General features: G+C 38.0%; 1 protein-coding gene across 2 annotated transcripts in view; it reads right to left on the bottom strand.

The window, feature by feature from the left end:
* Positions 1–13,327, bottom strand: part of LOC131152739 (beta-glucosidase 42) — a 109,331-nt gene extending 96,004 nt beyond the window's left edge. The window contains exon 1 of one of the 2 annotated variants that reach the window (XM_058104592.1): positions 13,015–13,327. In XM_058104592.1, the coding sequence (XP_057960575.1) occupies positions 13,015–13,155 (141 nt within the window). In that variant the 5' untranslated portion in view covers positions 13,156–13,327. The remainder of the gene's footprint in view (positions 1–13,014) is intronic. The other variant, XM_058104593.1, reaches the window with a different exon arrangement.
* Between the last annotated feature and the right edge of the window lie 210 nt (positions 13,328–13,537).

The raw sequence follows: 13,537 nt of genomic DNA, 5'->3' as shown, positions 1-13,537 counted from the left end.
AAACAAAAATAGAGCAGTTTTTAAAATGCAGTAGAATTAGCAATAAAATGAAAAAAAAAAATACAACTAAAGTTTCAGAAATTCTAAAAAAGACAATAATACAGAATATAGCAACTGCAAGTGCAACAGACATAAGTTATGTACAGAGGCAAGCTGTTGGTAGTGCAACAGACACAAATTATGTAGACTTCATAAGGTTGTCATCAATGTTTGAAGTAATATTTGAATAGTACTTTCACATGATGACATTTTTAAAGCTTGAAGGCAATATGTAGCATGTAAGTACAAATAAATGGATGGGAAGTCCATAGCACTATGACAGCCTAAGAGCATATAGATTTTATGTTTAGATATCTTCAAGCTTAAGCATTTTTTACGTTTTCTGTTAAACTCAATATACATTTTTGACACATAATCGAACAACTTAAGCTTATAGTGAAGTGGTAATCTAACATGGCATTAGAGCTTTTTGACTGATAGGAGGTACTACGCTTTGGTGTTGTTGCCCACATTTATTTTATGAATGTTAAAAATAAGTTATTGATATAACCTAAACGATACCCGGGCATTAAACTCGACATTAACTTATGTAAGACCGAAAAATGAAAAGACATCAAGGGATTAATGGAAAAGAGGTAACACTTGTTAATTAAAGCAGGGGATTAGCACACCAATTTTTACACCCTAGTAACAGATCCGAAATATAACCCTTGCAATCCATTAGCAGGGAAATCAATAGGGAGTTATCCCATAAAAAGGACCCCTTAAGGAAGGCATCCCATCTCATTCTCACTCACTCCTTTACTATTACGATCATATAATCCCTCCATATTCCCTGACTTAGGCATTGAAGCGATCCTCTAGAGTACACCCCAGGTCATCCAAGCCATTTTTCTCTCATTCTTGGCAGGTGATTGAGGTTGTGATTGATACCAATTCTCCGAGACAAATTTTGGCTGCAACAATTGGTACCATCTATGGGAAACTTGAAAGGATTTCTTTCTCTCAATCATGGCTGCATCATCCAATTCCAAGTCTGAACCCATTGTTGGGAATCAATTGCCCTAATCGGTTCACTCCCCACTACTAGACAATTCATTGCAAATTGTTCCTTTAAACCAATCTCCTGTCTTCCAAAAGAGGGTGGAAGGCATGTTTAGCATGATCTTACAAGAAAAAAAGGATCCAAAAAGAACATGGCTCAAGGGTTGTTCAAGCAAAAACAACACCTAAGGCTAAGGCAGTGGTACCACATGAAGCTACCTTGAAAATTTCACATCCGACAAAGAAGGTAGAAGGAGCCAATAGTTTGGGCATTAATGAGCAACGATCTTAGGAATTGGAAGAAAAAAATCAAGAAAATTGATCAACTGGAAACTAGTAAAGAAGTTCGCAACCAACCCCTAACAGGGGAAACCTTAACTAGATCCTCTAATCCCTCCTTTGCCAAGGAAATAATAGAGATCCCTCTGCCCAATAAATTCAAGATGCCCAACATAGAAGGATATGTTGGGTTGTCAAATCCCCTAAACCACCTTGACACTTTCAAAATGTTGATGCAATTGTAAGGTGCACCTGATGCCATTATGTGCCAAACATTTGCAGCTACCCTGAAAGGGGAATGCTAGAGCATGGTGCCGGACATTGAAGCCCGACTCAGTTGGGTCTTTCTCTAAGATGGAGCAATAGTTTGTGGGGTATTTCATTAGCATCCAAAAAATGGCAAAGACTTCGGCCCTCCCTATGAGCCTTATTCAAGGAGAGGAAGAGACGTCAAAAGAGTTCATGTGCTGTTTTATCAATATAACTCTGGAGATCAAAAATTTGAACCATGGAGTAACAACAACCGCCTTGACAATGACTTTGCAACCTTGTGACTTCTTGAAACCCATAGGGAAGAAACCTCCAATTGATATAGGAGAGATAATGGCATGAGCCCAGAAATATATCAACTTGGAGGAGGTTATCACCACAAAAAGAAGCATATCAGATTCGAGGAGAAAACATACTAGAGACGTTGATGAAATTGTCAAGGGAGGAATAAGGAAACATACCTCAGTAAAGACTTTCCTTCCAAGTATGGAGAATACTAGAAGAGGAGAGGACTATTTATAAGAAAAAAAAATAGGTCGCATGGACCACGAGATTTCGTGAAATGTGAATCATGTTGGGACAATCTACCCAGAAAATGGGCACTACTCCGCAAAAAAATTGGTATGAGTACCACTTATGAGACCCAAAAATGTCCATCCGATGAGCATCGCTCATAAGGCAACAATAAATAGGCACTACTCGGTAAAAAATTGGCTCATCTAATGAGCGCTGCTCATGAGGCCAAAAAATGATCATCTAATGAGCACCGCTCATAAGGCAACCATAGTAGTTAAAAGGGCGCAAGGCGCAGTGAAGTGAAGAGGCTTGCGCCTCAAACCAAGTGAGGCGAGGCGACGTTAGGCGAGACGAGGCGCACTGGGGCAACAGGCGCAGTGAGTCGCGCCTTGTGAATTTTTAGTCATTTAAAGTAGAGAAATAGCCACAGCCAGACCCGTAGCCCTCATTCAAATCGAACGAACATAGCCCTAGCCCCTCTCGGCCCTTCAAAGCCCTTCGTGAGTTCGTTTTGCACATTCGAACTAGCAGGAGCCTTTGCGATCCTTCGAACCAGCAACATGAGCTCGTCTGCGAGCCTTCGAACCAGCCGGAAGCCTTCGCTACTTTGTCTTTGAGCTTCGAACCAGGATCGTGAGTTCGTCTTCGACATTTTGAAGAAGCACGACCCTTCGCGACTTCGTTTCCAACCAGCAGGAGCCCTCGCGAGTTCTTCTTCTTCTTTTTCTTCTTCTTCTTCTTCTTCTTCCTGCCGCCTGCTGCCTGCTGCCTGCTGCCTGCTGCCTTCTGCTTCTCTTCTTCTTCTTCTTCTTCCTGCTGCCTGCTTGTTGCGTGCTGCCTGCTGCATGCTGCTGACTGCTGCCTGCCGCGTGCTGCTTCTCTTTTTCTTCTTCTTTATATGTAAGCTTATAAATTAAATATTTTCTTTAATTAATCTAAGCTTATAAATTATAACTAATACATAATATTTATTTTTTTTACTGAAATTTACCTACTGTTTTTAAATTTGTAATATTTAGTTTAATTAATGTAAGTTTATAAATTATAACTAATACATAATATTTATTCTTTTTATTGAAATTTGGCTACTCTTTTTCCTCTTCTTCTTTATATGTAATTACTAATTAAATATTTAGTTTAATTAATGCAAGTTTATAAATTATAACTAATACATAATATTTATTCTTTTTACTGAAATTTAGCTACTATTTTTTAATTTGTAATATTTTGTTTAATTAATGTGAGTTTTTAAATTATAATTAATACATAATATTTATTTTTTTTATTGAAATTTAGCTACCATTTTTTTATTTGTACTCTTTTCTTTTGATGTTGAACTATATTGAATTGTTGATGCTTTTGGGCTAAGTTTTCAATTTTGTAATTGAATTTTTTGGCATTTTAAATTCTAATATTACTAGATATTCATATGTTCATATATCAATTACCCCAAATGGACATTTTACACCATTTTAATAATGGTGCCCCTCACCTTCATGAGGCGCGTGCCTTCGCCTCGCGCCTCGCGCCTCGCGCCTCGGCTTCAAAGACCCTTTGCGCCTCGGCTCGCCTCACGCCTCTAACTACTATGAAGGCAACAAAAGATAGGCATTGCTCGACAAAAAATTGGCCCATCTGATGAGCATTGCTCATGAGGCTCAAAAATGACCATTTTATGAGCACCAATAATCAAGCAACAAGAAAGAGGTACTACTCAGCAATGGCCCATCTAATGAGCACCGCCCATGAGGTCCAAATATGCCCATTTGATGCCCTAATCCAAATGTTGTGATAATAAAATGACTTATAATAAATGCAATATACTCTCGATCTAAAAAGGAAACTCTTAAGACTCGAGGGTAGGGGGCAACTGATATAACCTAAAAGAGACCCTGGCATTAAACTCGGCATAAACTTATGTAAGACCAAAAAATGAAAAGACATCAAGGGATTAATGGAGAAGAGGTAACGTCTGTTAATTAAATAAGGGGGTTAGCACACCAATCTTTACTCCCTAGCAACATATTCAAAACGTAACCCCCGCAATCCAATAGTATGGAATCATTTGGGAGGTATCCCGAATGCCTATAAAAAGGACCCCTTAAGGAAGGTAAGGCATCTCATCTCATTCTCACTCACTCATATGTTGTTGCAATCATATAATCCTTCCAACTTCTGTGTGATCCGTGAGTCAAGATGCCTTGGTGCAATGGTAGAGTTGTCTCCATGTGATCTAGATGCCATGGGTTCGAGGAGTGGAATTATCCTCTTGCAAAAATGCAAAGTAAGGCTGCAAACAATAGACCCATCGTGGTCCACCCCTTCCCCAAACCATGCACAAATAGGAGTTTTGTGCACCGAGCTGCCCTTTTCCTCTAATCTCTTCCTCTTGCTCCTTATATGAATTATGTGACTCCTACTGCCTTTTCTTGTAAGACATCCCTTACTTGAATGGACCCTTGCCCTTTCGACAACAGGGAACAGCTTCAGTTCCCATTTTACTTCTCACATCTCATTTTCCTCATTTAAAAGGGTTTATTTTCGGACAAACACATTTTTCGCCCATCAAGTAGGATCCATCATGCCATGAATTATAAGATGTGCAGGAAAGACTCTCAATAGTGATGTTTTGGCTTAAAGTACTTGTGGTCTGTGGGAATGATCTGCAGAATTCATGACAGGACCAGATTTCTCCCATGACATTGCTACCTCAACAATTCCAACTTGGTGGTGATTCAAGCAACAAATGGCCAAGGAAAAGTGGAAAACCAATATGCGATTTCCATACCTATCAAGTGGTCATGACTATGATGAAGCTGATCATCAAGGATTTGAAGGTGGAAATGGGATCATAGATGGAGAATATATAGAAAGGCATGCTTGGAGACATTGCCTACACAAGCAGAACTGAACTACTGATATGTCAAACTCAGAGCTGAAGTATGGAGGTGCTACTATTGCTCAGTGGCTAAGACAGGATTCTGAATCTTCCTCAGCCGCACTTCATTGCAGCCCTGTTCCAATCCTAGTCCCATTGGCATTTGCCCAAAAGGACTAACTCATGAGCTGCCGCGGGTGAGCACCAAACTTGGTCAGGAGCATCTTACAAGCGATACCAAGATGGTGAGGTGATCGAAGGAGCACTTTTCAACCATACTCAAAGGCAACAGCAGCCAAAGCAGAATGTGATGGATAAACAAGAAATGATAAGGGCGAATGACCATCATCCTAAAGCTGGGTGACAACCAGCACTACCTCAGGGACTAAGTGGATACCCTTCCTTATGCAGGTGTGGAAACTGGTCAAAGGTGATTGACCAAGTGCACCCATTCGCAGCCTGATATAAGGTGCCTGAGTTTGCATTTTTCACAAGAGACCAACTAATATGCCATCAAGTGTGTAGCTAGATTGTAGTGCAATGTGGTCAAGCTAGAGTTAGCTAGTACCTGAAGTTGCACTTGTTCCCAAGTCCTTTGACAAAGTCGGCCTTCACTTGGCACATATTTGTTGCTAGGCTTCATTGCTACTTGGCAGGAGATGGAATATTTTTCCCATTAACATTTTTAAGGGGGGGGGGGGGGGGGTGAGGACCAGAAGTTTAAGATTTCATCAATAGAGTTGGACAAGCAGTACATAAGTTTCACATAACTAACGCAGAGGAGATTTTTTATTGAATGGCCAGATAAAATTGGCTGAGTAGCTTTCACTTGGTTGGTTGTGTTTAATAAAATAAATACTAATAATTTGCTGCAAGTCAGGAGATTTTTTAACGCTCTCTCTCCTGATGTATGTGTGCTCTGTTACAATCCAAGACAGCTTCTCATCTTCTTTTGCACTGTGAATATACTTAGTAGTTGGAATAAGCTGTTCTGTAGTATGGGAGAGAACTGGGTATGTCCTTATTAGGTGGAAGACTTGTTAGCCATCTTTTTCTCCAGCTTTCGAAGAAAGATAAGGCAACTTTATGGAAGTGTGGAATATTGCAGTTTTATGGGGGGAAATGGCTGGAGCAGAGTGCATAGATATTCTTTGGGAAGAAATTAAATTGGGCACTGGCTGGGGATCAAATCCAGTATTTGGCCTCACTGTGTTGTGCTAGTTTTTGATTTCCAGAAGGTACAAAGAGATTGGAGGAATGGATAGCCATCATGTAAAGTCGCACGGCCCTTCACAAGGTGTGAACTGTAAGGTCCGTGACAAATCAGTTGGTTGGTCTATCCCTTCAAAGCACATATGAGATGCAACCTCTTCTCATGGATCAAAATAGGGCAAGGAGAAAATGTTGGGTGAGAATTCATCATTGAAGTCCATGCCGACTCCACGCTAACAATTGATACATTGCTTGGAACCTTTATTTGTGAACCCCTTTTAGGAATTTCCACAGCTGCATAAATGGTGGTGGAAGGCATGATACATTTGTCAAGCACAGCCTGCGAGTCTCGACCAAGTAGGGGTCTCAAGACACAATGTTATGCAGGAATTAGATTCTAAACTTCAGGGGTGGGCACCATTGAGGAACCATTAGAGTTGTTAAAGAAGCAGTGAATGGTATCAGAGAAGGTCATATTTCATTGCTCATTTAGTGATCAGGTCAAGGGCTTCAAGCTCAAGAATTTTTGGTTGCAGGGAACTTGTGGGACAGTTCCTATGTTTGAAACAGCTTTATTGCACAAATGGAGTTACTTTTTTCCCCTTTTTGAAGCATGTTTCTTTGCTTCTGTAAAATAAAGGAGTAAGGCTAAACCCAAATGATCGTGTGCAAAATGGTTGAGACTCATTACCTAAAGGATCAGTGACACCCCTTGGTCAAATCATTACCCAGAGCCTTGTACTTTGTAACTTGTTGTAGGTCACTTGAGCCTAAGCAGGTTGTTCTTTGTTGAAAGCACAAGCAAATGCAAAGGGAGCCTTGGGCACAAGAGGATAGTTGCCAAGGTTAAATGGCTTATAAATGCATATTGCTTCTATAAAATAAAGGAGTAAGGCTTAAACCAAATGATCGTGCGCAAAATGGTTGAGAATCATTACCTAAAGGATCGCTGACACCCCTTGGTCAAATTATTACCCAGAGCCTTGTACTTCGTAACTTGTGGTAGGTCACTTGAGCCTAAGGAGGTTGTTCTTTGTTGAAAGCACAAGCAAGTGCAAAGGGAGCCTTGGGCACAAGAGGATAGTTGCCAAGGTCAAATGGCTTATAAATACATTCAAATGCAGCTTGGGAAAATCTCTGAAGTGTTTGGCCAAATTTTTGCTGGTACTCAGCATCATGTTGTCCCTCAAATCATTACCCAGAGCCTTGTACTTCGTAACTTGTGGTAGGTCACTTGAGCCTAAGGAGGTTGATCTTTGTTGAAAGCACAAGCAAGTGCGAAGGGAGCCTTGGGCACAAGAGGATAGTTGCCAAGGTTAAATGGCTTATAAATGCATTCAAATGCAGCTTGGGAAAATCTCTGAAGTGTTTGGCCAAATTTTTGCTGGTACTTAGCCTCATGTTGTCTCTCAATCACTTGAGAGCTTCCTTCCTCACATCCTCCATGTGCCCTCTATATCTAGGGTCATATGTTAGCCTGTACTTAGTTTCATAGGTTACCTTGCACTTACCCTTGAACACCGTGGAATCATAAAAAATAAATGGAGAAATTTAGTGAAGAGGATGAGCACAAGCAGGAAATCAAAGGAGCTTTTCTTAACCGTACAGCTAAACTAGTAAGGTTGGAGGTCAGACACGTGTACGACACAACATCGACACAGTGATATGAAAATTTTGAAAATATGAGGATACAACATGGCAGGGATATGTTGACTAATTAATAAAACAAATATATTTAGCCATGTTTTTCCTTTTAGATGACAAACATTGGTAAATTTGATTTAAACTGGAATACATGCACCATTTGTGCAATTATCAATTACACATCTTACAAACTGCACATATACAGTCATCAACTACATTAATATTATAGAATATTGGCCCAACAAGAAAAAACAACTCAAAGGCATGGCTAATGGTGGGCAATGGGCATGGCTCATCAATATTTTCTTTTTCTTTTTTGAAAAAAAAAATTAACACAGAGCAGCAAATTGGCAATGGCGAGAGAGAGAGAGAGAGAGGTGGGAATTCTCGGGGCTGGAAGTTCAACAATGCTCTACAAGTCTGGCACAGTTGCACTAGGGCTCCAAAGTCCAATCATTCAAATGTCAAAGAACCTCTTGACTCTCAGTCTCTTGAAATTTTTTTTTTTTCTTTTATGGCAACAAAACCCAGCGTTTTGGTGGAAGAACTGTCTCAGAGGTGTATTTGCTGCGTCAAGAAGTGTCTCAGTCGTGTCCAAAAATATAAATAAATAAATAAATTCCTGAGATATGTTGGGCAAGCATTTGTATCCAATGCTGGACACCAACACTTTCTAGAAATTTCAGTGTTTCCCAGCATAGGAATAATGGGTGCAAGATCAAAATCACTGAGGGAATGTACATAACAAAGAGCACAAAAGGCTAAAAGGGTGTAGGAATCTTGAGCTGGTCATGGGTGGAGAAAGAAGATAATGATGCGTGCGTGTGTGCAGGCTCAAACAATTAGTGTTTGAAATTTTAAGAGAAAAAAAGGAAACGATTGGATTCGTCGAAGGGCCAAACAGCACCTGTCCAAATGGAATTTTCTAAGACACGTGGCAAAATCATTATCAATGGCTGGGGCAAGTTCAAGAAGTACCACACAGTGTGGGAATTAAGTGGTAATTGTAAGGCCACATGGCAAATCCGTAAACGATTGGGGCACATATAAAGAAACAGCCAGACATTAAAGAGCATTAAATCCTCCTCAACACAGGTAGATTTTTTTTTTTTTTTTTTTTTGGAGGGGGGGGGGGGGGTTGTACCACTTATGTGCACCAAGTGCAGAGACCAAGCGTGAGCTAGAAAATTGGGCACTTGGTAATGATTCGGCCTAAGTGGCCGAGACTCAGGCACTTTACCATCCAATTAGAGTAATAAAAGGGTAATCAACCCAAATGAAGTCATGGTGGATTGCTCAGATCCAAGAAAGGTATTGCCCAAGGTCAAGTCATCACCCATTTGCCTCGTCATCAAAAATCAAGGTAGTTATGACACAACTGCAAAAAATGTTTGAATGAGAGAGTAGCAAAAAATGGTTACAACTACATGTTTAAATTTAAATTTGAATGAGAGAGGGGATTAAACTGAGGGCAGGCCTTGGATCAACGGAAAGGTTGTTCCTTTGTGACTGGTTAATCATGGGTCCAAGACGGAGGAAATAGCCTCTCTGCATAAAAGCAAAGGTAAGGCTGCATACACTGTGACGACCCTCCTCCTGCCCTTGCCAAGCAAGGAGCCTTGTTGTCTAAGGACGCACCTTTTACAAGGGATTAAATTGTAAGGATTGTTAGTGGCTTATATTTATATTTAAATGCTATAGGAGATTTAAGTTTTAGAACCAATATCAAAAGATTGAGAGTATCTCAGATCATTATGATTAGGATTGATAGTTAGATAGGCAGTCTATAAATAACCTTGTAGCGATGGAACACAGGCCCCTATGCCATTTTACAAGACATAACACAATTGACCTTTTATCATCATCATCTTCTTCTTCTATCTTCTCCTTCATCCCCAACAATATCTACAGATTCAACACTTCAGTATCTTCCTTTCTCCTTTAATCTAATTTATTTCCCTCCCTTTTCTCCAACATCTTTCCCTTCCTCCCACAATTTCTATTACTCCTAAATTTTTTTGTAAGGTAGCCCTCACTTGAAAGAACAACTTCCCTTCTGAAAGAAGCAGCTTGAGTTCCCATTTTACTTCTCACCTCTCATCTTACCCTAGTTTAAGAGGGTTTTAATTTCGGTGCAATGCATTTTTTCTTGCAATCCAAAAAAGCAAGCTAACTCAATTCATTGCATTGAAATGAAACTATTTTCCGATTTCTAAATGAATAATAAGAAGAATCTAAAATAGATTTATGGAGAGCAATATTTTACACACTTTTAGGTTGTGACTGCCATATAATCTTGTCTGCTCTAGGTATTTTCAACTTTATTGAAGGCTATCCTTCATAGTTGCACATATATGCTCCAGCCACAAGTGGAAAGATGCTTCTGAATAATCTCCCTTTAGCATCCAAGTGGAAACTTGTAGAACCATAGCTTGTCCTTTTCTTAATGTTTGGCTTTCAATATTTTCAAGAGGGTAAGAAGCAGAATGAAAATGATAGGGAGGGTGGATCTATCAGTTGAAGGATCAGTTTAGCTGTTTGACTTGTTTCTACTTGTGCTTTCTGTACAGTTGAAGGATCAGTTTAACTGCTTCACTTGATTCTACTTGTGCTTTCTGTAGAGTTTTTGGGTTTCGGGGACTGCACTAGTCCTCATGCTCAATTATACTAGGAAGTGCTTGGAAGCATGGATTTTGAATGGATTTGGATTTTTGTGGATTTAGAAGAAACATAATATAATTTTGTTCAATATTTTATCCAAATCCAAGGTCCGAATTCCATGCTCCCAAAGGCAGGGTAAATGAGATTTAAAATCCACAAGAAGAAAAAGAAAAGTTAACAAAATCAAAATTTTATAATTAAAAGAAAATAATAGGAAGTTGGATTAGTGTATCATTCAAAACATATAAGCAGAACCAAGAATAACAGTTTGGCCTACTCATTTTATACCTTCAACATTTTTGAAAATTTCATCAGTATCACTTCAAATAAAAGCTCCAAAATCAGTATGAGATATATAGCCCCAGGAAATGGTGCATTTTCCATGATTTGTGTTTGGTTGTGAATCAGAGAAATTCTGGAAAAGCTTTGCTTATGCCTTTTCTTTTTAATGCCTTTATAAAAAAATAAACAAATAAAGGGAAAAAGGCAGAGAAAGAACACAAGCAACACATTTGAAGTTAAATGTAAATCAATAAAATATCTAGCAAAAAAATATTTTCTGATTAAAAAAATAAATAATTTCAGGGCTAATGACTCACTGAATCAAGCATAGAAATGTGCCTAAATGTATAAGTTATTAAAGCCGATACAACATTGAAATAATTAATATTTAATCCTTATAAAGGGAAAAAATGACAAGAGAAATAGAATGGAATTTAAATGTCAAACATTAAATAAGTAGAATTAACTCAAAGGAGCCAAACAAAAGTAGTGCTCAAACAATTAAGGGGTCATTTGATATCACTATCAAAAATAATGGAAAGAAAAACCAAAAATGAAAACTGAAAACTACAAACTAAAAACTAGCAACTTGTTTGGTTGGCATTTTCAAAACTCCAAAAAAAAATTAAAAAATCTAAATAAATACATGCTCATTTTTTTTATGAATTAAATAAGAGTTTGATATATATTTAGAATAATGAAAACATAGAAGACTAAAAATTACGAATTATTATAATAAAAAATAATTAATTAAAAGGGTAAAAGACACTAACTTTTCTTGAGATTTGGTAAGAAAACATTGACCTCCCATAAGATTTCAAAAATTCCAACACCTCACCTGAGGTTTCAAGAATTTCACAAACCTCCCTTGAGGTTTACTAAAACGACACAAACTTCTCCTTATATTTTGAAAAAGGAAAAAAAAAAAAAAAATCTTAGAGAGGTGTAAATGTCCCAAACAATCAAATGCGAGGAGAAGTTTATGACATTTTTGAAATCTTAGGAGAGGTCCATGAGATTTTTGAAACCTCAAGAAGGTCCCCTATTTTTTTACCAAATCTCAGGGTAGGTCAGTGTCTTTTGTGGTAATTAAAATTATTTTACTTATTTATTAAATTTCTAAACTCACTTCTTAATGCTCACAAAACAATCCTGTTGTATATGGCAAATGAAAAATCTTGAAAATATTTTTTGAATGACTTTTGTTGTTCTTTTTAACATTTTAGAAATTTATGAATATATATATTTTTAATTATATTTAAATTTACATGGTATTTTTAATTTTTTTTTTTTATGGAAAATTACGCAGAAAACAAAAGTAAACTTTAGATATTAAAGTAAAACCATATAATTTAATTTTCAATTTTTGACAGAACACTTAAAAACCAGCGGCAAATACAGAAGATTTGCGGACAAATATTTTATCATGACTTGTTTATAGCGCTGCAATAATAATAATAATAATAATAATAATAATAATAATAGAAAACAGTCCTAAAAAGAAGAGGAAATGACAAAAGTAAAAAGTTTGGAAGGGAACGCATATGCTCCCGTGTTTGCTCACGCGCCAGAACTAATAATAATAATAATAGAAAACAGTCCTAAAAAGAAAAGAGGAAACGACAACAGTAAAAAGTTTGGAAGGGAGTGCATATGCTCCCGTGTTTGCTCACGCCCAGAATTTGTCCCATACAACCATAAACTTATTTGGCGAAACAACATCAATGAAAATAGAGGTGCAATAAACTTACAAATCTAGAATTTATGGCTCAGTTTTCCTCACGAAATAATGAGGAAAAGAACCAGGAAAAAAAATTTTGGCAAAAAAATTCCACCAATCCTGCCTCGAACCAAACAGACCGCACCAGAATCAAGTATTTACGGAATCAAAAAATAACGAAACGCATACATACGATACAAATTTTGGGAAAAAAATTTCCACCAATCCTGCCGAGCACCAAACAGACCGCACCAGAATCAAGTATTTACGGAATCAAAATATAACGAAACGTATACACACTATACATCGCATCACATTGAGAACACAATTGAATGCGTGAAATGCACACGGATGACCTATTTTCAGGACTGAAACAGAAGCTTCAATTTGAGATCAGAATCTAAGCAGCAGTAGTATCGGCGTCTCCGACACGAATTGAAGTCGATAGAAATGGAACAGGCATTCTAATTCGAAGAACAGGATAGAGAAATTGCAGAGGGAAAGGGACCTGATAAGCAGAGGTAGCTACGCCAAAGACGAAGTCAGAAGGAAAGTGGCTTCGGAGAACTTCGAGTTCTTCTCCTTGCTGGTGTTCTTTGGAGAACGAGGCGTGCGATTCGCCATGACTGGAGGAATCGGTGGTCGACATCGGCGGAGAGAGTAAAGGAGATGGAGAGACGGTTCGTTGATCTTCTACTTGCTGGCAGAGGGGCAGTTGTACCCGGAGGCCTTTTGAACTCTCGAATCACGAGCCGTCTCCGTGGGGGACAAAAACCTACTACATAAATTATTACTAGCCATAAAAATTTAAGAAAGAGTATAAGATCATTTTGGATAAGACTAGATAATTATAAGAATAAATTTGATATGATGGGTAATTTAAAAAAATTATAAATAATTAAAGGGATATTTTGGTATGTGTATCGGTAATTATGTGGAAAAATTTAATATTTTTAAAGAGGATATCATAGGAGAATATCCTTTACAATTTTAGCACTGTAATTATAATTAGTCTAGACATGCTTGATGTG

This window comes from Malania oleifera, chromosome 4, assembly GCF_029873635.1.
Source record: "Malania oleifera isolate guangnan ecotype guangnan chromosome 4, ASM2987363v1, whole genome shotgun sequence".
Taxonomy (NCBI): domain Eukaryota; kingdom Viridiplantae; phylum Streptophyta; class Magnoliopsida; order Santalales; family Ximeniaceae; genus Malania; species Malania oleifera.
Note: the sequence above shows the minus strand (reverse complement) of the source record. Positions and strands in the feature narration are given on the sequence as shown.